The sequence below is a fragment of the Stegostoma tigrinum genome, chromosome 26 (assembly GCF_030684315.1).
Source record: "Stegostoma tigrinum isolate sSteTig4 chromosome 26, sSteTig4.hap1, whole genome shotgun sequence".
Taxonomy (NCBI): Eukaryota; Metazoa; Chordata; class Chondrichthyes; order Orectolobiformes; family Stegostomatidae; genus Stegostoma; species Stegostoma tigrinum.
The window spans coordinates 11,899,169-11,924,558 of NC_081379.1; the positions used below are offsets into that span (position 1 = coordinate 11,899,169).

Sequence of the window (25,390 nt, forward strand, 5' to 3'; positions counted from 1 at the left end):
AAAATTGTTGCAAAAGAGCAATTTCAAGAAAGTTGTGAGAGACATGCACGTTTGAAACTTTTGCACACATTGTATAAGAGTTTGCAGATCAAAACTGGCAAGCTTTTGAGAGGTAGAGAGGGCTTGATTTGAACAGGATTGAGTTAGAAAACATAGAAAAGTAAAAGACTTTTCACACTGACAATAATCCAATTACTGATGGATTAATAAGAGGTAATGGAGATAGAACAAATTTCAGTAGAGGGTGAAAAATGAATAGGACGTCAAGTGAATTTCCCTCTATACTATCCAACAAACAGCATTAGTCTGAAAGACTTGACACAAAACTTGCAAATTATGCACCAATTTATTTTAAGTATTAACACAAACATAGCTCAATTATTTTATTAGTTTACTTTCATATTTATTAAAAGAAAGTAATCCAATCACATTCCTTTTCGCCCAGGTGTAGTATTTTCAAATCCAACCAATTCAACTTCACGAACCATCTCAACTCCCCCTCCCATTCCTCAGGCGACATGTCCCTCATGGGCCTCCTGCGGTGCCACAATGATGCCACCCGAAGGTTGCAGGAACAGCAACTCATTTCCGCTTGGGAACCCTGCAGCCCAATGGTATCAATGTGGACTTCACAAGCTTCAAAATCTCCCCTTCCCCTACTGCATCCCAAAACCAGCCCAGTTCTTCCCCTTCCCCGACTGCATCACAAAACCAGCCCAGCTCGTCCCCTCCCCACACTGCATCCCAAAACCAGCCCAGCCTGTCTCTGCTTCCCTAACCTGTTCTTCCTCTCACCCATCCCTTCCTCCCACCTCAAGCCGCACCTCCATTTCCTACCTACCACCTCATCCCGCCTCCTTGGCCTGTCCATCTTCCCTGGACTGACCTATCCCCTCCCTATCTCCCCACCTATACTCTCCTCTCTACCTATCTTGTTTTCTCTCCATCTTCGGTCCTCCTCCCCCTCTCTCCCTATTTATTCCAGTTCCCTCTCCCCATCCCCCTCTCTGATGAAGGGTCTAGGCCCGAAACGTTAGCTTTTGTGCTCCTGAGATGCTGCTTGGCCTGATGTGTTCATCCAGCTCCACACTTTGTTATCTTGGATTCTCCAGCATCTGCAGTTCCCATTATCACACTCAACTTCAAGTTAGTAATAGCCAAACAATGGCACAGCCAATCCTGGTCTTTGATTCTACATTCCCTTAATTTTTCACCAATTCAGTTAGGTATTTGCAAGACAGCATTCTTTTCTTATGATCCATGAGATAAATAGATGAGCTTTCCTCTACCTGTAAAGGCTAGGATAGCTTCCTCTGAAATTGAACATTTAACATACAAAAAGTTAAGCTACATTGTAAATGTAGTTACAATCACTTCAGCCAAGGCAATACACAACAAAACACACTATTTGGTAAATAAACATGCATTCAGTGCATAAACCAACAAAAAGTTGAATGCTTTTCTGAAAGAAACATATTTGTAACACTCCAATATCTGGGAGGTCACCATACATGGTGCAGTATTGAATGACACCACAAAGGCCTAAATGATCAATCATTAGTTCATGTGAGGTTAGTTGATATGAGATAGCGCTGTACTGGGGGTATACGGAATATGGTAATTAGCTTCAAACCTTATCTGCTTTGGACTAGTGGGATCATACTTCACATCCTTCTAGTGCCTAGAATTAAAAACAATGATTGCAAAGGAACAGGTATAGTCCATTCAGCCCATCAAGCTGTTCTACCATTCAATTAGATCACAGCTGATCATCCAGCCCAATGCCACTTTCCCACACTATCTCCATATGTCCTGGTTGTCATTTGTATTCAAAACTCTATTGCTTGTTTAAAAAATGCTCAATGATCGAGTTTCTACAGCCATCTTGGAATAGAGGATTCTAAAGTGTCACCATGGTCTAAGGGAAGAAATTCCTCCTCATATCACTCTTAAATGGTCTACCCCTTATCCTGAGATTGTATTCCTTGGCTAGGAGAAACATCTCATCTAAGTCCTGTGATTGGAGGAGCAGCTCCACACAAACTCTATCTTATGTAAAATATAGGGATAATTTTGCTCTGATTAGAGGGTGACTGCTACTGAAGCCTGGGCACACACTGAAGGCACAAGCACTGGTGTCTAGCATGAACAGCAGCACCTTCTCCTGGGTCTTGTCTATATGATCTAGAAAGACCACAGTAAACTAAGCATGGCAATATCACTACCGCTTGCAAATTCTTTCCAAACCACACTATCCTGTCTTGGAACTGTATTGCTGTCCCTTCACTGTCACTCGATTAAAATCTTGGAGGTCTCTTCAAAACTGTTACAGGTATACCTACACAATGACATAAACTACAGTTCGAGTAGGTACCTCATCACCAGATTCTGAAAAGTAATTAGACTTGGATAATAAATGATACCGGCGTAGTCTAATGACACCCACATCCCATACATCATAAGGCCAGAAGATAGGGAACAGAAGTATGTTGTAGAAGTACAAGTAGGTCCTCAAGCCTCCTAAACCATTCAATAGGATCATGGCTGATTCAACATCCCTCATGTCTACTTTCCTGCCCTTTGTCCGTAAGCATGATGCCTCTATCGATCATGAATCTCTCTATCTCAGCCCTAAGTATCCACAAGGCCACTACTCTCACAGCTCTCTATGGCAAGGAGTTTCAAAGCTTCACAAGCCTGTGAGAGAAGAAATTCCTCCTTATTCACTCTTAGATGGATGTCCCTTTATTCTGAGACTGTGCCCTCTGATCCTCGGCTCCTCCCATGACAGGAAACATTGTCTCAGCACCTACCCTGCCAAGCCCCTTAAGAATCCTATATGTTCCAATAGATCACCTTTCATTCTTTTAAACTTCAGTGAGTAGAGACCCAACCTGTTTAGCTTTTGCTCATGAGACTGTCCTTTAAAACCAGAACTTAAAATCCTCCTGGTGAACATTCTCTGAACTTCCTTAAATACGAGGTCCAAAAGTACTCACAGTATTCCATATGTGCTCTCACCAGCACCTTGTACAATTGCAATACAACTTCCCTACTCATATACTCCAACCCCTTTGAAATAAGGGCCAACATTCCATAAATTTTCCTGATTACCTGCTGCATCTGTGTGCTAGTTTTCTGTGTTTCATGCACAAGTAGACCCAAATCCCGTTGTGTTGTGGTTTTTCTCCATTTAAACAATATTTTGTTCTTTTGCTCTTTTTTTCTGAAATAAATAACCTCACATTTTCCTACATTATATTCTATTCGCCAACCTTTCGCCCATATACCTAACCTATGATACCCACATCCCATGAACAATAAGAAATAAAACAATATCTTTCTGTAAACTGTTTGCATCTCTCTTGCACTTTCCTTTCCATCATTCTTGTGCAATCCAGAAATTTGGCTATAGTATATTTGCTTCCTTCTGTAAAGAATCATATAGTTCAGAAGTGGCCTTTCAGCCCATTAAATCTGTACCAATAAAAACTACTCTAAATTTACACTCATCCCATTTTCTAGCCTTTGGTCCCTAGCCTTGCATGTTATAACATTTCAAGAGCTCATCCAAATATTTTTTAAAAGGTTGTGAAGTTTCCTGACTTGATCACCCTCCCAGGCAGTGCATTCCAGATTCCAATGACTCTTTGGGTAAAAGATGTTTTTCTAAAGTTCTTGTTAAATCATTTGCCTTTTACCTCAAACTTCCCATTTTATTGATCTTTCAAATAAGGGGAACAGCTGTTTTCTATCCACATTGCCAACGCCCTGCTCCAACATGACCTCCCTGCTCTTATAACCTATGCCACATCTGATAAAGGCAAGCATCTGTATGTCTTCTTAATTACCCTATTAATTTGTCCCGCATCATCAGCAATGTGAACAAGCACTCCAAGATCCCTTTGTTCTTAGGAGCTTTATAGTGTGCTACCATTCATTCCACATCCCCTTGTCTCATTCCTTCTTCCCAAGTGCATCACCTCACATGATTCAGAGTTAAGTTCCATCTGCTACTGTCTGTCCATCTGACCAAGCCACCCTAACCTTCCTAAGGCCTTCCTCTTTACTGTCAAACATCCAGTCAACCTTTGTGTCCTCCACAAACTTGTCATTTCCTCCAAACCATTAATATATATTGCAAACAGTTGTGGTCCCAGCAGTGATGCCCATGGAACCCCACTATTTACATATTGCCAATCTGAAAGACAGCCCTTATCCCCTTATAATTGCTGTTTCCTGCCCATTAGCTAGTTCTCTATCCATGCCAATAAACTACCTCCAACACAATGGGCCCATATCTTATGCTTCAACCTTTGTGAGGTAGCTTGTCAAATGCCATCTGCCCAAGTATAGCACATTTACTGGTTCCCCTCTATCCTCATATTGAGCTCAGGAAGTTGAAACTTCCTCAAAAAACTTTGGTAAATTACTCATAGAGAGTATTAAGGGTGTGGAATGCCCTGCCAGCAACAGTAGTAGACTTGCCAACTTTAAAGGCATTTAAATGGTCATTGGATAAACATATGGATGATAATGGAATAGTGTAGGTTAGATGGGCTTCAGATTGGTTTCACAGGTCAGCGCAACATCGAGGGCTAAAGGGCCTGTACTGCGCTGTAATGTTCGATGTTCTTATGTACGATTTCCCCTTCAGTAAGCTGTGCTGACTCTGCTTGATCAGATTATGATTTTCCTGATGCGCCGCTATTACTTCTTTAACAATTGATTCCAACACTTTTCCAACAACAGATGTTAGCCTAGCGAGTTTTGAGATGTTAGCCTAATCACCCGACAGATACCTGCTTTTCACCTCCCTTTTTCAATAGGGTGTCATATTGAGTGTTTCCTATCCTCTGGTGCTACTTCAGAATCTGAAGATTTTGGAAAAACCACAACAAATTCATCCACTTTCTTTGTAGCTACTTGTTTTAGACTGCTAGAATGCAAGACAACTGTACCAGGGACTTACCTGCCTTTAGCTCCATTGGTTTGTCTAATACTACTTCTCTTGTGATCTGATGGCACTTAATTCCTCCCTGCATTCTTTAGTATCAATAACAATCAAAAAGATCAGCTGCTATTCAACATCTCCAGGTGCAAAGGTCACCTATGTAGATGTGAGGTAACACCATGATAAATTATGGTGGAACGTCAGATGAGAGGTCTGCACTTCAGTAAGGACATTGTCACTGAAATTTGCCAGCTCAGAACAGGCAGTGAATGTATTGTCAGGGGCTGCAAAGGTGACAATGAAATGTTCTGGTTTCTTCCAGGATGGAACTAAAGAGAATTGCAACATCTTTAAGTTTGCTATCAACTGTCCATTGTTGAATAAATGACATCACTCAGGCACGCTATTTCAGCGAGAACCAATTAAACTTTATTATCCCTTGTCAGATGGAATCTAGCAGAATGATCACACACCTTTCCAGTGATTCACAGCACCATTGATAACTGTGGGTGGGAGAAGTTGAGATGAAGTATATGAAGGCGAGGTGAAGTGCTGATACAAACATAGGAATTAGGAGCGGGAGTAAGCAATTCAGCCCTTCGAACTTGCTCTGCCATTTAACATGACCATGGCTGATTTTATCCTGTTGTCTACTCCACTTTGCTGCCACTCCCCATAGTCCTTTATCCTGCTTTTCATCAGAAACATATCTATTTCTTTCCTGATTCTGTTGATCGATTGTGCCTTCACCACGCCCTTGGGCTGTGAGTTCCATAGATTCACAACCCTGCGAAGATATAGTTTCTCCTCATCTCAGTTTGGAACCACTTACTCTCACTCTACATCTACGACTTCTTGTTCAAGACTGTCCCACAAGGGGGATCAATTATTCATGTCCACCTTATCGATTCCCTTTAGCATTTTATATACCTTAATCAGATATCTCTTAATTCTTCTGAACTCCACATTGAGGGTGCAGCGAATTGAGCAATGTCAAAGCTGATGGTGCATTGGCATAAATAGGCATATGAAGATGTATTCACTGTCCTTGGCGGTTCATGTAAGGTCACTGAATTTCTTGCAGCATTGGCACTTGACACTTAGCATTGACTTCCACGACTATCAGTCCCCACTGCTTTTGAAATGAATCATGAATCTGGAAAGCATCCTGATTCCCTGTGGATCCAGGGTGTCATTTGCATTTTCCACCTCCTCCATCAAGTTCTCCAAGTGCACTGTCTGAAAACCTTGAAATTTTTCTCTCTCCCATATTGTGCCATTATCCACTGTTTTTGACGTGAGATTCACTTCCTGCCTGACTGCCAGCACCTGCTCGAAGCACAACGTACCGCCCCTTTGCACGAAAGTGCAGACTAGCATTAAATGATGTAATAAATTATGACTTTGTGCTTCCTCTGATGCACACAGGCAATAAACAACTTGGCTAGCACTGGTTAAAGTGAGGTGGCAATGGGCACGCTGCCTATGTTACATTGAATGGGGGCAGTTAACCGTACATTACAATCCCATGTCTATTTTCAGGGGCTATTCTCCACTGAATGCTTTGCACCCCCCCCCCCCCCCGGTATATATGTCAATACGGTACACATTCGCCAATAACAAAATTGAGCACAGCCAATGGAGGGAAAGCATTTTTTGAACCTTAACAGTTCCACAACAAGCAAAATTTGAAAAGGATAAGCAATATATGCACATACAAATTATTATTTCGAGTTTGGCCTAAATCTTGCAGTACCTGTTTGGGTGAGATGAAGGAAGTAAGAACTGGAAATCCACCACACAAATGTCATTGCGCAGTTGATGGTGTTGTACGCTATTGAGTTCGTAGGCAATGTATGCTCTCCGCACATATACCTTTCACATAAAAAAAGAAATATCATCTGGTAAACTGAATATTCAGTATTAAACCAAAAATTTCGTGAAGAAATAGTAATGAAACAAGAGCGTAAAGACCTCAGCAAGTGCCAATTTGGTAGAAGCTATCAGCTCATCAGAGGGGTGAAAGGAGCCCTAAAATTGTTTTTGTTCTCTATTTTTTGATCATTGAGATACTGTTGAGGTTTTCACACAACTGAGTTCTCTTCATAAAGAGAGTTATCAGAGCTTTTCTAATGGATCAATGTACAAATCAATCCCATATCTGGAAAGTTCGAGTTATTTGTTTGCAGCCAGAATGACAGTGGTGGTGCTTCAGTTGGTGTTAATAACCATAGACTAAGGAAGGTGAAACTGAATAAAGGGAAAATGTTGAAAAAAAAGGCTATCCTTTTTAAGTGCTATCTAGTGTCTGGATGATGTAATAGACCATTAGTCAGAACCTCAAAGTACTTTGGACATTTTTATCTTGTAATTTCAATATCTGTCTTTTTTTTAAAAAAAGAGAACTGATACAGCCAAAAAGAGCTACTGCTGAAAATAAGTTGCTTTCTGGACAGGAAGAGATCCATGGAATGGCACACCTAAAGATGTGAAGCTAATTTCAAATAATAACCTTTCAAGGAGATAAAGGGAATATTTCTTGTGGCTACAAAGACAAGGAGGGGTTGATTAAGTTTTGCTCAACAGCATACTATTCCCTACAGATTACATACCAAACTACAGGCACATCTTGTGTTTTTAGAACATAGAACAATACAGCACAGAGCAGGCCCTTCGGCCCTCGATGTTGCACCGACCTGTGAACTAATCTAAGTCCCTCCCCCTACACTATCTCATCACCATCCATATGCTTATTCAAGGACTGTTTAAATGCCCATAATGTGGCTGAGTTAACTACATTGGCAGGCAAGGCGTTCCACGCCCTTACCACTCTCTGAGTAAAGAACCTGCTTCTGACATCTGTCTTAAATCTATCACCCCTCAATTTGTAGCTATGCACCCTCGTACAAGCTGACGCAATCATCCTCGGAAAAAGACTCTATCTAATCCCCTGACCATGTTGTATGTCTCTATTAATTCCCCTCTCAGCCTGCTTCTCTCCAATGGGAGAACAGAGCAAAGTCCCACAGCCTTTTAAACAATACACAAGGACAAGAATTGAAAAAGCTAGTTTGAACTCTACTGGAGGGGGATACTAGTGGAACTTGTGTGTGCTAGTTGACTAAGAGGTCCATGTGTAAGCCTGAGTTTGACTTTTGCATGCTGGTAGGGTTTCAGTCAAATAACTATCCTCTAGTCACCCCTGAGTTGTAGGAAAAGAACTCTCTCATGGAGTTTAGAAGGCAAACAGCCAACAAACCAGCTATAAGAAAAGAGGACAACAGAAGGACTATTTCTCACCATGAATGCTCTGGTCGAAAAGGAACCAGAACGACAGAATTTCAACAAAGCTACAAAACTAAGAACCTTGATATTGATTGTTCAATTACCAACACAAAACGCTACCAGTAACCCCGACTGCAACTTTTGCATCGTTGAAATATCTGTTCTTCGCTAACAATTCTAAGACTGATCCACATACCTATTTTTCAAATTTTATCTTTTAGCACTGAGCTCAACTGCTAATTTCAGTGTCTGTGTTGTGTTACTAATTCTTCTCATGTTTAGTAATTAATAAACTCACTCTTCATGTTTTCTCACAAACCAACAAAGGGGCAGGTGAATGAACAGAGGGGAGGGGTTCAGCTCATCCTTTCTCACTGGGAGAATAACAAATTAATGCATCCTGTTTGGAACAGTAACACCCAAGATCGAGACCAACAATAAAGACAGGATTGGACACAGATGTAATACCTTCATGGCTAAATAAACCAATACTCGCTGTTTAGGCAATAACGTAAAGTCAAGAACAGCTAAATATGCTTCAGGATAATGAGGCAGTTGAATGAGTAAAAGTGATGGAAATTAGCCCACAATTCAGGAACAACTCATAGTACTTAACAATTTCCACATTCTTTGTTATGGTGTAAGCAATTGTATTCATTGTTTTCATATTCTTGGTATAAGGGTTTAATTGTGTGATATATAGCAATTATCATCCTAAATGCATAGTTATGAATTTCCATCATTGATTAAGGAATGATGGATTAGAAAATGTTATTCACCTGAAAAGCAGAAAATCACATAAGGATTTTGAAATTGATATCTTTTGCTCAGAATCTGTGTAATTATCTGGGTGAGATTTCAAAGGACCACATTTGGTATTACTTAGCAATAATAGCCAGTGGGCACAAGTGGAGAAAACTGTAAACAAAAATGAAACCTTTTCATTTAAGTAAAGATGGGATCTAATTATAAAACCTATAATTAATTCAGTAACGCAATTGAACCATAAAATATTTTCAGTAAATTATGATCTTACCTCAAGAGCTGCCATCCGTACAACCTGATTGACATGGTAGAAGAAGCTGGGCAAAACATCAAAAATGGAGGTCTCTGAGAGGATCAGTTTCTAAAGCCAAACAACAATAGAATGGGTCTTTGGTCCATTAATCCCTTCTTGGCCCAACAAAATGAAAACACAATGCTTCAAATTTCAGAATTTTAAAAATAAATTGTACTCTTTATGCTCCAGACAATTGTCATATACTTTAACTGCGTAAGTAGCCATTGGAACATCATATACACCTCAATCATATTGGAAAAAACTATTTCATGAGCAATAAATTATAGATGTTACAAAATGCAACAACACCCGGCACAGACAAAAATCACCAACTTCAGCCAATTGCTGGTTCTGCCAACCCCTAGTGATATAACAATTATAACAAATGCAAAAGCTCAATCAACCATCATAGGTCATGTATTCAGAGAGATCATAACATCTCTTAATTGTAGCAGCTTAAATTATTCCAGTTTTTGTGATCCACTCCTTTCCAGGGCATCCCTGATTTATAAACATCAGACTTAAGTATGCGATCTCATACCCTGTATTTAGGAACTGCTCCGTTATATTGTCCTGCGCAGTGTTCCAACTTGGGTACAAATCAACTTGCAAACAGACTCAAAAACGGAACCTGCTTGCAATGCATGGATTGCCTCTACTTTAAAGTTTATTCCACAGTGACAGCTTTAGCATATATTAGTTTCCCCGTTTCCTAGATTACAACAATAGCTACAATTCAAAGGCATTTCATTAGCTCTTAAAAAAAGCCCTGCCATTTATCTGGTACTTTCATGGCCACTGGACATCCCAAGGCATTTTACAGCCTAGGAAGTATTTTTTGAAATGTAGTCCTTGTTGTAATGCAGGAAAGGTGGCTGTCAATTTGACTACAGCAAGATTCCATAAATGGAAATGAGATTGTGACCAGATAATTTAGCCCAAACAATGTTCTTGACCAAGGAATTGGATGTGAGGGCAAGTGCTTCCAGTCTTCTATGAAGTGTCATGTAAAAGAACAGCCTCAGAATAACTTTTCATCCTTTGGGAGGCTGCTCAGTTGTTGCCATGCTAATGAACATAAGAACATATGAAAAAGGAATAGGCAATATAGCCCGTCAGACCTACTATGTCACTCAGTAGGATCATTGTTTAACTCCTACTTAAACTTCACTTTCTTGTTCAATCCCTGTATCCTTTAATTGCCTTAGTGCAGACAATTAGTTTATTTCAGTGACTTGAGAAAACAAATTATGTAACAAAATCGAATCACAATAGAAATCCAATGCTATAGTCTCAAACTCACTTTTAAATTGTCAGGACAGAACTGGTGGCCGTACATATCAATAGCAGACAGGAAAAGGGACTCCACTTGATTATGCCGTAGTTCATAGGAGGGCAGGTGTGATGCAATCAAAACCTAAAAACATTAAAGAGCAATTTTAGCAGAAAGCAGCAAAATAGCTGGTTTCAGCCAAAGTCACAGTAAGATACCACAATTCATTCACAATGACTGGGAAACTAGAAGTCATCCAAGAACAGATCAGCCCAGGATGGAGGTACAAAATGGTACGGTGATAGCAGTGAGGGTTATCCCCTAGTCTCTGCCATGTCAGAAGTCAGTCAGGTAAGAAGTGATTCAAGTTCAAATGTGATGGTCCACAAGATTGAATAAACTGCCAGCCACCTGGGACAATGTGAGCAAAATTGTTGTTTGCATAGGGCACATGTGGAACTTTACTGTAGCGATTGTAACAAGGTCATCAGGAAGCCCTGGCTGACAGATAAAAACAGCAGCGTCAGAAATCCTGACACACAGAGTTGGGTCTGAGGGAGGAAGATCAGTGTCAAGAATTTTCCACGTATAAATATAGGGCGACTTGGTGATGGGTCACTAGCCTTTGTGGAATTATTTCATTTACCACCACTTAAATCAGTGCCATCAAGAGAGGGCGGCTAGTGGAGCTCAAACAGGAATTGCTGTATTCTTTCATTCATGACTAGAGGAAAATTACACTGAACAAATGTTTCCCCAAAACATCATTGCTGCCAATAAACAGAGTCATGAGAACAAACCAACTTAGAACAGACTAAATATTTTGCCACAACAACATTCATAGCCTCCAAAAAATTGATCTCAGCAGTGTATGAATGCATTGAGCTTGATATCTGTTCTCCTCAGATTCAAGATATAGCAAACAGGAAAATGGGGTCAAGTACTGGAAATCCAGGTTGTGAATCACAGCTGGCTTTTAACATAATTCTTTTATTTAGCACTGATAACACTGAGAAAAACTAGGGAGGGAAATGTGTCCATTTTGGCAACAGAAATTAAGATGGACAAACTGAGGTATAAATATAAATATGGTCACTCTTACATAGATTTGCCCAATTATAAAGATGAAATCATTCTGCTATTTCATCTTAATTTATTTAATCATATTTAAAAGATGTCTCTTTTTCTCTTCAAACCTTATAGCTTCCCCACATAATGCACTTTCTGCAATTGACCTCTCTACTGTCCTCCAATTATGCGATGATGCACTAATCATATAACGTACAATGTTCCAAAAAGTAATTCTGACAGACTCTCCCCACTTCTATGGGCAATTGTGTGGCCATGAATAACCCTCTCTGTAAATGTAGCTTAAATCAGTAAAATGGGGAAGTACACTGGTGCAACCATGGTATCCACACACTGATAAGTACCACCTGGTCTTGTTTAACTCCCATTTTCTACTATATGTCCAATTAAATTATTTGTGTCAGCTGCTACATATTACACATTAAATTCCTGCAGATTATTAATTATCTGACTAACACCACAAATTACTTCCAATGGTTTCTCACAAGCAGTTTTTCTGTAAACTGAAAACAAATGTTCCCTCTTCTACTTTCTCGGTTTTCTAAAATTTGAATGCGACTCCTGCACCATAATAAATTTAATTTTCTTTCCACGTATACTATCTAAACCACATTATCTGTTTTCCAGTTATGCAGAATCTCACCTGCCTGGATCGTAGTGCCACCTTAGAGTTCTCCATTTTGCTAAGCTGTGTTAGTTCATTTAAAATTACCATCAGCTCTTCTGTCAATGTGGGATCTCGCAAACAAAGCTGATCCTAATAAACAAGCAAAATACAATGAATCATGAACAATTATTCCCCATCAGACCACAGTGCATAAAATAACGTATGATATCATATAACCATATCCTCCTCTAATCAACAGTTCAATATACCAGAACTAAGAATGTTCCATAAGCTGTCTGTAGCACTTTGTTAATAACTGGAGAGGGTTCAGAAGAGATTTATCAGGATGTTGCTGGGAATGCAGGGTTTGAGTAACACGGACAGACTGGATAAGCTGAGGCCTTTTTTCATTGGAACATACGCAGTTGAGTGGTGACCTTACAGAGGTTTATTAAAATAATGAGGGGTATAAATAAGGTGAATGGCAGGTGTCTTTTCCCTAGTGTGAGGGATTTCAAAACTAGGGGAAGTATTTTTAAGTTGAGAGGAGAAAGATTTTAAAAATACATGTAGGGCAATTTGTTTTTGCACAGAGTGGTTTGTGTGCGAAATGAAGAATGGTGGATGTGGGTACAGTTACAATGTTTAAAAGATATTTAGATAAGTACATAAATAAGAAACGTTTTGAGGGATATGGGCCAATTGCAGGCATGTGGGACCAGCTTAGTTTGAGATCATGATTGGCACGGACTGGTTGGACTGAAGAGTCTGTTTTCCTGCTGTATGACTCTATAACTCAATGACCAAAACAGCATCAATGAGCTATGGATGCTAGTAGGAACTCAAGTTGAACTGGGCTCTGATCTGATCCAGAAACTCTTAACAGGCACAGTAAATTATCAGTAATTCCCTGAGCTAATGGATTAATGGGGAAGCGAGGTTCCTCTTTCCTCATTGCTGTACAATAACGTCTACCTGGAAATGTGTAATTCTACACGTCTGGTGAGGGCAGGCTGAGCTTAGAGGGAGGTACCACTACATAATGAGCATCCATGGGAGTAAGTTACAAGGAAATTATAATGATCTGGTCATTGGCAATAATTATTAAAAATGTGCAACTTTTTTGTTTATTTTCAAGATTTGAATAAATAATTTTATTGGGTGTTGAATTGAAAATATTGTGTTACATTTACTGGATAGATTTCACTGCAGGTGATATCAGTGTCTCTTGGTCAGAGAACTTACACACCGGACTAACTAAATAGATAAGCCTCTACTCAAGTTCAGCACACTTATTATACTCACAATTAACATGATAACCAGGATGTTTTTCTTGGCCACCTGTGCATGAGAGAAGATGCAGTCAAGTACTGGTGTCATATCAGGTTTGTGCTGCTCTCTCAAGTTGATCACACATTTGTCATAATGAGCTGGAAAATGAAGTTTTTGAAAACTCTAGGTTACTGTCTAGAAAAACAAAACCAAATTAAATACTTGAGAACAATAGTTGGGAATGGGGAACTTGTTAATGCTTAGTTTTTCTCCTGATCTCTTTTATAAAATTATAATTTATTTTGTTAAAATAATTCCAAATGTTTGGAGTGAGACATGGAGCACAGGCATTACCCACCACAGTCCACCTTTCTTTTCCAAAATGTCTAAGGCATTGTTGTAATGCTTTAAGAGACATTTCTAATTATGGTTTTATGAATACCTTACAATACAGCGTGGTGCTTTACGAATTAGTTTACCCGTGGATTGGTAAAATGCAAGTTACAACCAGATTGCTCACACTTGATTGGGCTGTTAAATTTGAACAAGTTAATAAGATGAAAGCACATAGAACAGGTAGTAACAAAGAGAGATGAAAGCTAAACTAACTCTAGTGTGTTCTTAATAAATTCCAAATGTCTACCTTCAAAGAAACATGATCAGAACACTTCCAGCTCAGCATCTTGTGCCAGAGAATGACACATTATTGGAAACGGGTTTTGAAAGAGGTAGCACCTAAACTCTCAAACATTTCAATTTGAGTACTTTATAAAGTTTGGAGAAAATGCAACATAAATAGAGAATGCCGGACAACACACAGTAGAGAGAATATAAATAGCCATTATTATAAACTGGGCTTAGAACAGGTATCTGTGTGAAGTTTCTATGGGATATTTGTCAAGTGATAGCATGGATTCATTCAGGTGTTAAGAAAATATTAGGATGTAGAAAAGCACCACGTACCCACCCAAGATCCTGAAGCCAAAAGGGGTGGAGAGTCAGCTCTTGGTTTTATTTTAAAAACTAACTTTTATTTTACCTTGCTGAAACTGTGTTTCCACACTCAGATACCGCCTCAGCAGATCTAGGACAACTGATTTCATATGCCCACGAATCCCACTTCGATAGCTGACAGAGAAAAAAAAAGAAACAAACTAAATTTATGTTTTTCATATTGTTGGGAACCCAATGGAACCGCTATTGCTACCCATTATAGAGAAGAAGGCATATGGTCAAAGTATGGCCAGTGAGCTGCAAACAAATAAACAGAGCTGGCAGCTGGAATCTTTCAGTTGTTCATGCTTGGCTAATTTAAGCATCAATGTTCATGTTAACCTCCTAACTCACAAATCAAATAGAAGTGAGTAAGTGACAGATTGGATTTACTTTACTGGGGAAAATTTTGAACAAGTATTACTTTCTAAAGCATCCATAATATTAAGTAAGTCACCACAATATTAATCCTGTCATTAGTTTATCAGATTCTTTAAGATACCTGTTTCTTTTCAATTTCCAGACCCCTGGTGTTGTACTAATTGATATGTTTTCCCCGCAGTTAAACCATCTAATATCAAAATTCCCTTTTACTGTTATGACAGTCACCAGAAATGCAACATATTGGATACTGTAATAAACCAAATGTGACTGGAAGAGGAAAAACTACAGTCATTTGAGGTATTTAGTTCTTTCATTGTAAAACACCGACGGAAAACCACAATTGGAAGAATATATTTGTTGCTGGTTTTCCAGGATTAGGTTGTACATCTAATAGATGGGGAAATAGTAATGATTGTACGGATTTGACTTGCTCAATAAAAGCCAGCATGGATATTTAATCTTTACTTCAGTACGATTGTTTGCAGCCAATAAAAGGCTAAAAAAAAATTAAAAGAAACATTAGTTTCAAATGGTTAAATTGGCAGCAAATTAACAAAACAACAAAAGAAATGTGATAAAAATGCTAACCGCGTGTTTAAAAAATAAAAGCAATAATCCAGAGATGCTGAATGCCTGAAATAAAAATAGAATGCTGGGAATACTCAGCAGGTATGGCAGCATCCGACAACGGAGAAAGAGAATTAACACATCAGAATTATACGGCCTTTTATCAGATCTGATCTGAAAAAGTGTCACAAACCTAAAACTCTTTTTTCCCTCTTCACAGTTTGCAAGGTATTTTCAGCATTTTCTGTTTTTATTAGTAAGTAGACTTCACGTTATGCATGAGATCCTAGATCATCTGATGATTAATTCATTAGGAGCTCATCTACGGTGGCTTAATAATAGAGAATGGGACTGAGCTGTAGAGTAGAATCTAAATCAAAGGGTTTAGATAATATCAAGGCAATATACTTGAGAAATTGGAAGCGATTTATGTAAAAAGTAGGATTTCAAAACATGATGTCAAGTTCAAGTTTATTACTGTTACTAAAACTTCAAAAATGATATCCAGTAATAATAATATAGAACTTAATAATAATAATAATATATAAAGAACTTTCCACTCACCGCTGCACCAACTGGACAATGCTCTGTGTGTTCATAAAGAAAACTTCTCTGTCTGCTCTCCGCTGAAGGGTGGCTGCATGGCTATCCAAGATGTTGGCAATCTTAAAGGAAAATTTTTCAAAACCAGTAAAGATTGGCAGCTACATTGTCAATGTGGTACTGGGACTGATCACCTTGAAATTGCAAGTTAAAATCCCTCTACAGCCAATTGTGCAATTGAAATCAGCAAATCTGCTAATAAGTCAGTTGTTTTAAGAAAATAAGCGTAAAAGCTTCCTGATTACCATTAAAAACCCAACTGATTTAATAACGGTTCTTCAAAGAAGGAAGCTTAGCATTCGCACAGGGCTAAAGTTAACGGCAGTGTTGGTGGCTCCATTCATGGCAGTGAAGCCACAGCTATTTCAGAAGCCCTGACAAGACTTCCAGCTGACATCAGGGCTTCATGCAGGTAAAACGCCATAAGAACATTGGTAGAAATGCTATGCAGCAAAGATAAGAGGTATCCAGTGGCAAAATTGTCCAATTTCTGATCAGGCAACCTGACCCTATCACCCTATTAAATACCAACAGCAAAATCAGGTGTCTATGAAGTGCTATGGGTCATCAACAGAAGCAGAATTGGATATCACTACATTTGCAATCTCATAACTGGCATTACCATCACCCTACGTCATCAATGTGAGCAAATGTGAGGTTTTGCATTTTGGGAAAAAAAAGAATACAGGCATGGACTATTTTCTAAATGGTGAGAAAATTCGTAAAGCAGAAGTACAAAGGGATCTGGGAGTGTTGGTCCAGGATTCTTCATAAATTAACCTGCAGGTAGAGTCCGTGATTAAGAAAGTGAATGTAATGTTGTCGTTTATCTTAAGAGGGTTGGAATATAAAAGCAGCAATGTGCTTCTGAGGCTTTATAAAGCTCTAGTTAGGACCCATTTAGAATACTGTGTCCAATTTTGGGCCCCACACCTCAGGAAGGACATACTAGCCCTGGAGCGTGTCCAGTGGAGATTCACACGGATGATCCCTGGAATGGCAGGTTTAACGTATGATGAATGGCTAAGGATCCTGGGATTGTACTCATTAGAGTTTAGAAGGTTGAGGGGGGATCTAATAGAAACTTACAAGATAATGTATAGGCTTAGAAAGGATGGATACTGGGAAGTTGTTTCCGTTAGGCAGGGAGACTAGGACCCGTGGGCGCAGCCTTAAAATTAGAGGGGGTAAATTTAAAACGGAAATGAGATGACAGTTCTTCAGCCAGAGAGTGGTGGGCTTGTGGAATTCATTGCCACGGAGTGCAGTGGAGGCTGGGACGTTAGATGCCTTCAAGGCAAAGATCGACAAATTCTTGATCTCACAAGGAATCAAGGGCTATGGGGAGAGTGCAGGGAAGTGGATTTGAAATGCCCATCAGCCATGATTTAAATGGCGGAGTGGACTTGATGGGTCAAATGGCCTTACTTCCACTCCTATGTAAAATGGTCTTATGCAACACAACATGCAAAAGTAGGTGTCTGCAGCCGTTTTAAGCATACCTTAGAATGGGATGTGAGCCTTCAGAAGTTTTCCAGAAACTGAATTTCAGCTCATTATTCTGAGGGCTAAAAGTTGTCTGTCAGGGGCATAACAGGCCAATCTATTCTTTTCAATATTAGTTAAATCCCTGAAAATGACTTTGAACGTTTTTAAAAATTGTAGCGTGATCTGTGCCCTGCTTAGCCCTTATTTTTCTGACAGTCTGACTTCTCAGGTTTCCCATGACACATTAACCTTGCCTTACCTGCTGGCTGGGGAATTGAGTAAGCACAGAAGTGATGTTACTAGCATACTGGGCTATCACTTTTCGAATGGCCTTCTCCACACTTGCAGGAATCCTGCCTGAAACATTGGTCATAATGTCTTGCAATTCAAGAAGTGGTAGAGAAGGGTCTCGCAGAGTTGTCATCAGTTTTGTGATCCACCTTTTAACCTATGACGGGTAAGTGAGATGGAAATTGAAAGAGTCAAGTTAGTAGAAGCATTCCATGAAATTGATATAAAACAAAAAGCTTGGGAAACCAAACATTTACATTGTATCAACACTACTTTAGTACAAGTTAAATTGGATAAGGGATGAGTTTCTTTGGAAACAGTTAACAATCAATCACCCATGCATTGTAGGCAACATCCCAACTTGCTCCACAAGCCATGTAATGAGAGATCAGAAGGATGACAATCTTTCACAGTGTTGTGAAAGGTGGACATATAAATGTAAGTGTAATGGGGTTTGGGGAGGGAATTAAAAGAACCATATAAAAAAAACTGGATTAGTGTAGTACAATAATAAAACTATGGCAGTTCTGCAGGTTTTTTTTAAAAAGGTAAGTTCCAGGTGCAATCCTTCTATATTGCTCTTGAGGCAATATTAGTTGATGTTCAAAGGAAGTGACTTGCCATTTGAGATTTCCTCCTTATCTGGTTTATTAGATTTCAAGACACAGGGTAGAATGAATCAAGGGTCTGAGCGACATGGACGACAAGTGCAACGAGGCCCATCTTGACATTGAAATCACAGATTCATGATAGTTTCAGAGCACAGAAGGAAGCCATTCGGTCCACCGTGCCTGTACTAGCTCTTCAACTGAGCATTATGACATAGTGCCAACCTCTTGCTTTTTCCCTACGCTGATGTACATTGTTTTTATTCAAATAATCAACCAATAACTTCTTCAATGCTTCAACTGAACCTGTCTCAATCATACTTCCAGGCAGTGCACTCCATCCCCTAACTTTTCACTGAGTGAGAAACGTATTTTCTCCGAATTACCATTGCTTCTTTGACAAATCATTTTAAATATATGCCTTCCTTTTAGTTTTTGTTTCACAAATGGAATGTCCCTGTCCCTGAGCACAAAGTATCTTTCCTGCAAGGGATGCTGGTGAATTCTGGGATATTCGCTGAGTGTCGAGACTATTCTGGGAAGGCAGATGGTAAGATGGGGTATAAATTGGATGATGATGTTGTAGAGGCATGGTAGGTAATTAATGAGGGGAGTTTTATAAATAAGGCACCAGAACTCACTGGGCATCATGGTTACAAAGCAAACAAAAAAAGGTTGACAGAAGTTGGAGGTAGCCAAAAAATGTACATAAGATTCAACCCATAGCATTTTGTGTTTTGATTGCTCATAACAGATCACGGAAAATATTTGCAGCACAAAAGATGATGAATGCACTTTTAGGGGAGGCACTTGGGTGAATTGATAAATCTAAAATGATCAGCCAAGGAACAGTTCAGTATAGTTGAACACAGCATAGAAATTGAGGTAATCCTTCATTTTAGGCTTTAAACGATGCTCATATACACCTGCAAACATAATAGGAAAAAGATTGTCCAATCTATTCACTTAATTGATCAGTGTTTGGATAGACTGAATATAATAGAAAAGGAGTTGCAGAGAGTATGGAATGTACGGAATGAGCCGCCAGAGGAAGTGGTCGAGGCTGGTACAATTACACTACCCAAAAGGCATCTGGATGGGTATATGAATAGGAAGGGTTTAGAGGGATTTGGCCAAATACCTACAAATGGGGCTAGATTTACTCAGGATATCTAATTGACATGAACGAATTGGAAGGTTCTGTTTCCATGTGGTGTAGCTGCATGGCTCTATGACTCACCTTCATGCTGAAGTAGGGTTCAGGCAAACAGTAACCATTCATAACATTGACCAGGTTCTCTAGCACACTGTGAAAGACCTGATGGAGTTTCTTGCCAACAATAGCTGATGACTGCTGTGGTGGAAAGACTCCAGTGTGCAAATGGGCCTAGAGAATAAGATTCAGAAAGTCAGTGATGCAGCTGTTAATAGCTGTTAAACCAACATTTACAGTTAGAAATGTGGCAATAGCATATAATGTACCGTTTGTGTGTATTTTTAAGCTTCGGATTCTTTTATTGTTTGATTCGATGCCACATTACGAGTTTGGATTCAAGTAGTCCTGGATTTTGCCCTGAGCAGCCTATCTTCAGCCTTAAACTTCAAAGCACCACAATTTTTTAAAATTCCAAATACTACATACACAGCAATCATAATATATGATCTTATCACTACATTAGGTAGTAATCTATCTTCTTCACATGATCATATCCAGGTACTTTCACAACTCTCATTTTAGATTGTTCTAGCTCCTACTGTCTTATTTACACTCAGTGATGTGAAGCTCTACGATAACATCAGAGGTTGCTTCAAGGTCTTGAACAACCTGAATGAAGATGATTCCAGAACATGCGTTTGTTCGAAAAATATTCATTCTATTGAAGATTGCATCTTGTACTCATCAAAGTCAATTTGCATGAATAGTAATTTAAGAGAATACCAACATTTAGATTTTTTAGAGGGGAGTTTGCAAAAGCGCTCTGATTGGTAAAGGTATTGCCATGGAGTATGCACCAACTAATTATAACTGCCAGACTTTGATAAAATTTTAAACCAGACAGGTTGATTCCAATTGTTAAAGGCATTACCCTGAGAAATGAGACAGCGAATAACCATCAGCTCTTTATTTGGAGTTGATATGGGCAATGTGTGTGCACATATGCTTTCTACCTGCAAAGAACAGGGCTCTGTATATTATTATATGCAGCTTCCAGTACACATAAATGTGCCATACTGCAAGTCCAACCAACAAGCCTAAACTGGCTGATAGCATAATTCTTGGCACACTTAGGATTATACAGCAAATATTGCAAAATGGAGGAATCAGAGTCAACCAATCAGATATTGATTGTCACACAGTCATGTGTTCAAGTCTATGTGCTTTCTTAACTTTTTCTTATGTTAGAGTGTTTTGGCTCTGTCCATACTGTTCTATCTATGCTCAGTGATATAAAACTCCATGAAAATTAATTACCTGCCAAACAGCACATTTCTCACATAGTGATTCACCAAGCCGTTTTCACCCTTAAATTGATAATCTTGCAAATCATCCAAAAGAGCATAAGATGAAGTTTCAACAAATGGTGTCTTTTTATCAGTGATGCAACTGTCTCCACTGATTCTCAGCCTGTGCAGATTTGTTATTCAAAGGGGAGCCCTTCCCAATAGCGATATCACCAGCTCAGGAGTAAGATAAGAAAGCAAGAAAAGAAGTATCAGAATGGCAATGGAAGAGATGAGAAAAAGGATTGGGAAATAGCAGATAAATTGTCAGAGCCATTTGTGTTAGGTAATTTGATTAGTTTTATTCAAACAAAATATGCCTATAATTTAAAAGGATAAATATTTTTTAATAGAAAACACTTTTCCCGACTGCCCTTTCCCTCACTTCAACCAACCAGATCCTTTCTTCCCGTACAATATAGTTAGGTAGTCCAAGTAAAATTTCCAATCTGAGTCATAACCCAGCATTAGCTACCTCGAATCTTAGGCACAGGAATGTAATGCTGAAGGGTGAAACTTCATCAAATAAATCTTCACCTATTAATTGAAGGATTAAACAATATGTAGTGTAAAACATTGCCAGCACAACAGTTCATGTATTCGGAACAGCACTTACTGTGTGAAGTTTCTTGGGGTCATCTAATTCCATTTTAGCTACTATGCAGCCTTGCTCTAGACAGGCACCTGGTCTCTTTACATAATGTACACATCCTGATTCTTCAACAGCCAAAGCCATCACCATTTTCATCACCTGCATGGAAGCAAGTCAAGCCAGACTTTTTCAGCTCTGATGAAAGGTCAAAGATCTGCAACATTAACTGTTTCTGACCACAGATGTTGCCATAAACAGCTGAGATTTTCCTGCATTTTTCTGCTTTTATTTCAATTTATACTGTACGCAACTTTACATGATTCTGTGCTGAAAATTTAAATTCCCCCTTCTAACAAAAAGAAGGCCCCTGCTTTCTTTTGCACAAAGGCCTCATGCCAATGTAAAGTAGCAAAACCTCAACACTGCTTCAAAACTGACTATTTTATTAATAAAGTACTTCAAACATAACTAACTGGAGGTCACCATAAGGACCTCTTCAATCAGGAAATTGTAAGTGAGGATTGTATAAAAAACATTGTAGTATTTACAATTTGTTGTAAATAGTATTCAATTTACATGAGGTTGGAAGGTGCTGCTTGGGAGTGGGCTTCACTTTGTGTTAAATGCACCCAATGAACACTTCCTTTTATGGTTTAGTAATAAAAATAACTATGTCTAACATCTGATCTGTGCTCAATTAGCTTATCTCAATCAATCAGTGGTACAGGCAGTCAGTTCACTGGAATCCAAAAACAGCTAAATTTGCTGTCGTCCCCTCCCCCCACTGCATCCCAAAACCAGCCCAGCCTGTCTCCGCCTCCCTAACCTGTTCTTCCTCTCACCCATCCCTTCCTCCCACCTCAAGCCGCACCTCCATTTCCTACCTACTAACCTCAGCCCGCCTCCTTGACCTGTCCGTCTTCCCTGGACTGACTTATCCCCTCCCTACCTCCCCACCTATACTCTCCTCTCCACCTATCTTCTTTTCTCTCAATCTTCGGTCCGCCTCCCCCTCTCTCCCTATTTACTCCAGAACCCTCTCCACATCCCCCTCTCTGATGAAGTGTCTAGGCCCGAAACATCAGCTTTTGTGCTCCTGAGATGCTGCTTGGCCTGCTGTGTTCATCCAGCCTCACATTTTGTTATCTTAAATTTGCTGGGATTACTGTTTATCACTGTACAGCACTCCCAGCTGAAAGCTTGCTTACGTGGGCCATCATGTGGGGGTAGGAGTAGATCTTGTGAATAGTTGATATGTGAGGCAATGAAGCATCAAAATTTAATAGAACTTCAATACAGATGTATATTTTTTGGGAGGAACAGTACATTGTCTTGAAGTTTAACACACCTCAATCTCTGCATAGCAATGCTTTGCAAAGACATGACTTCCATCTTCAACAAGGTACTGCAGTAGTTTTCCAGCAGAGGGAGACCTCAATACAGTGGGATCCTTCTCCTTCTCAAACACACAAGTCTTGTTACCAATAGTGATCAAATACCTGTTAGTGCAAATGGTTCAAGTAAATAAAAACAAAAAACTTCAAGCAATGTGGCTGTGCTTGCAGGATGGGATTTCTTACTTGTCTAACTCCTCTTTCATGTATGTAGTGTAACTATTGCCATCATAGGATAATAAGAGGCCTCCATCACTTAGCCGGTGAACGTCGATCTCAATATGCGAGTTGTTCATAATAACAACATAAAGCGTCAATGACTGACGGGCCACCTGCACGTTGAATGTGAAAATTAGTATGTCAAAATTCACACAACAAATGAAATTGTTTCAACCTGCTTGACCAAAGTATAGGGTATATATAAAGGCTTGGTCACAGTGAAAAGGAATATTTATCCTGGTAGGATGGCCACATTTTATCAATTCCAAAAATGAATAACACAAGGTAAAAAGGTGAAATGACTGAGATATTTTGGCAACATCTGCAAACTATCCACTTCAAAGAACATTTTAACATTCAAGATTGAAGGATGAAGTCCCCTTTCTGAACCTGACAAAGGTCATGCATAATGTTTGTTTAACTTATTATTCAGTTCCCAATGAACAGGAGGCCACACCAAAACTGCCAATAACTCAGAACTAATTGAAAGGTTTCAGGAATATTTTGAGATGGGAAATGTTGCATTTAACTGACTGTGAATCAGCTCCCTCACCTTACTGGGCTCAACAGTCAATCCAATAACCACTTAGACATACATCAAAACCACTTCATGCACAAATGAAGGGAGAAGAATGAAAGAAAATTAAACAGAAAAAGCCTTCACTAAATCACATACCTGTAAGGAATATTTAGTTTCTTCATAAATAAGCTCCACATCTACTGCGTTCAACAGGCTGTTTGCTGGGAGAACCTGTCCTCTGCAAATGAGAAAAGGGAAATAAATTTATATGGTTTTGAATGAAAATCTGAAAATCAAATTAAAGTAACACGCCTTAATACCTGATTTCTTCCTTTCCAGAAAGATTAAGGAGGCAAGGTTCTAAGAAGTTCATTAGGTAGTGCATTGAGCATAGGAGTTGGGCAGTCATGTTGCGGCTGTATAAGCCATTGGTTGGGCCACTTTTGGAATTCTGTGTTCTTTCCTGGTCTCCCTGCTACAGGAAGAGCGTTATGAAACTTGAAAGGGCTCAGAAAAGATTTACAAGGATGTTGCAGGTGTTAGAGGGTTTGAGCTATAGGGAGAGGCTGAATAGGCTGGGGCTATTTTCCCTGGAGTGTCAGAGGCTGAGGGATGACCTCAGAAGTTTATAAAATCATAACGGGCATGGGTAGGGTAAATAGACAAGGTCTTTTCCCCAGGGTGGGAAGGCAGAGCTTTAAGGTGAGAGGAGGAAGATTTAAAAGGGATCTAACGGGCAACTTTTCATGCAGAGGGTGGTGCGTTTATGGAATGAGCTTCCACAGGAACTGATAGAGGCTGGTAGAATTACAACATTTAAAAGGCACCTGGATGGGTATATGAATAGGAAGGGTTAGCGAGTTTTGAGAAGATTTGTAGCTCATGTTGAGGTTCTGGATGTGAGTTTGCTCACTGAGCTGGAAGGTGTGTTCCCAGACGTTTCGTCACTTTTTTTTTTATTTGAAAAAATATACTTTATTCGTAAGATGTACAAAAAATAAAACATATTTACACACCTACCCAGTCATGCAAGCCGCTCTGGGTTACCCAGGGGGTACATACACCAACTAAAGGAAAAAACCAAAGAAGGAAAAAAAAACAAAGCAAAGAAAACACCCCGGCAGTCGTCACCCCGCACAGTCCCCGCTGGCCCCCTGACCAGTTGGGGAAGGCGCCAGCTGGGCGCAGTTACCAGATAGGGCCCTTTTTTCTATTCTGGACGAGGGGTTTCATACCGTGGTCTTTCCCCACCGTGCCTTGGCAGCGGCTGCCCCAAGCTTTAGTGCGTCCCTCAGCACGTAGTCCTGGACCTTGGAGTGCGCCAGTCTGCAACACTCGGTCGGGGTCAGTTCTTTCAGCTGGCAGACTAGCAAGTTGTGGGCAGACCAAAGAGCGTCTTTCACCGCACTGATGGTCCTCCAGGCGCAGTTGATGTTGGTCTCGGTGTGCATCCCCGGAAACAGCCCGTAGAGCACGGAGTCCCGCGTCACGGAGCTGCTCAGGACGAACCTCGACAAATACCACTGCATTCCCCTCCAGACCTTCTGCGCATAGGCACACTCCAGAAGGAGGTGATCGACAGTCTCGTCCCCCCTGCAGCCACCTCGAGGGCAGCGTGAGGTGGCGCAGAGATTCCGGGCATGCATAAAGGATCTCACTGGCAGAGCCCCTCTCACCGCCAGCCAAGCA

General features: G+C 39.8%; 1 protein-coding gene across 5 annotated transcripts in view; it reads right to left on the reverse strand.

Moving 5' to 3' along the window:
* Positions 1–25,390, reverse strand: part of acacb (acetyl-CoA carboxylase beta) — a 117,397-nt gene that overhangs the window by 46,707 nt on the left and 45,300 nt on the right. For 4 of the 5 annotated variants that reach the window (XM_048555998.2, XM_048555999.2, XM_048556000.2 and 1 more), the window contains 13 exons: positions 23,858–23,939; positions 23,149–23,294; positions 22,917–23,067; positions 21,593–21,727; positions 19,715–19,861; positions 17,835–18,023; positions 16,049–16,149; positions 14,580–14,668; positions 13,574–13,698; positions 12,305–12,418; positions 10,603–10,716; positions 9,276–9,365; positions 6,711–6,829 (listed from right to left, as the gene is read on the reverse strand). In XM_048555998.2, the coding sequence (XP_048411955.1) occupies positions 6,711–6,829; positions 9,276–9,365; positions 10,603–10,716; positions 12,305–12,418; positions 13,574–13,698; positions 14,580–14,668; positions 16,049–16,149; positions 17,835–18,023; positions 19,715–19,861; positions 21,593–21,727; positions 22,917–23,067; positions 23,149–23,294; positions 23,858–23,939 (1,602 nt within the window). Of the gene's footprint in view, positions 1–6,710; positions 6,830–9,275; positions 9,366–10,602; positions 10,717–12,304; positions 12,419–13,573; positions 13,699–14,579; positions 14,669–16,048; positions 16,150–17,834; positions 18,024–19,714; positions 19,862–20,947; positions 21,154–21,592; positions 21,728–22,916; positions 23,068–23,148; positions 23,295–23,857; positions 23,940–25,390 lie in introns of those variants that run through there. The other variant, XR_009447257.1, reaches the window with a different exon arrangement.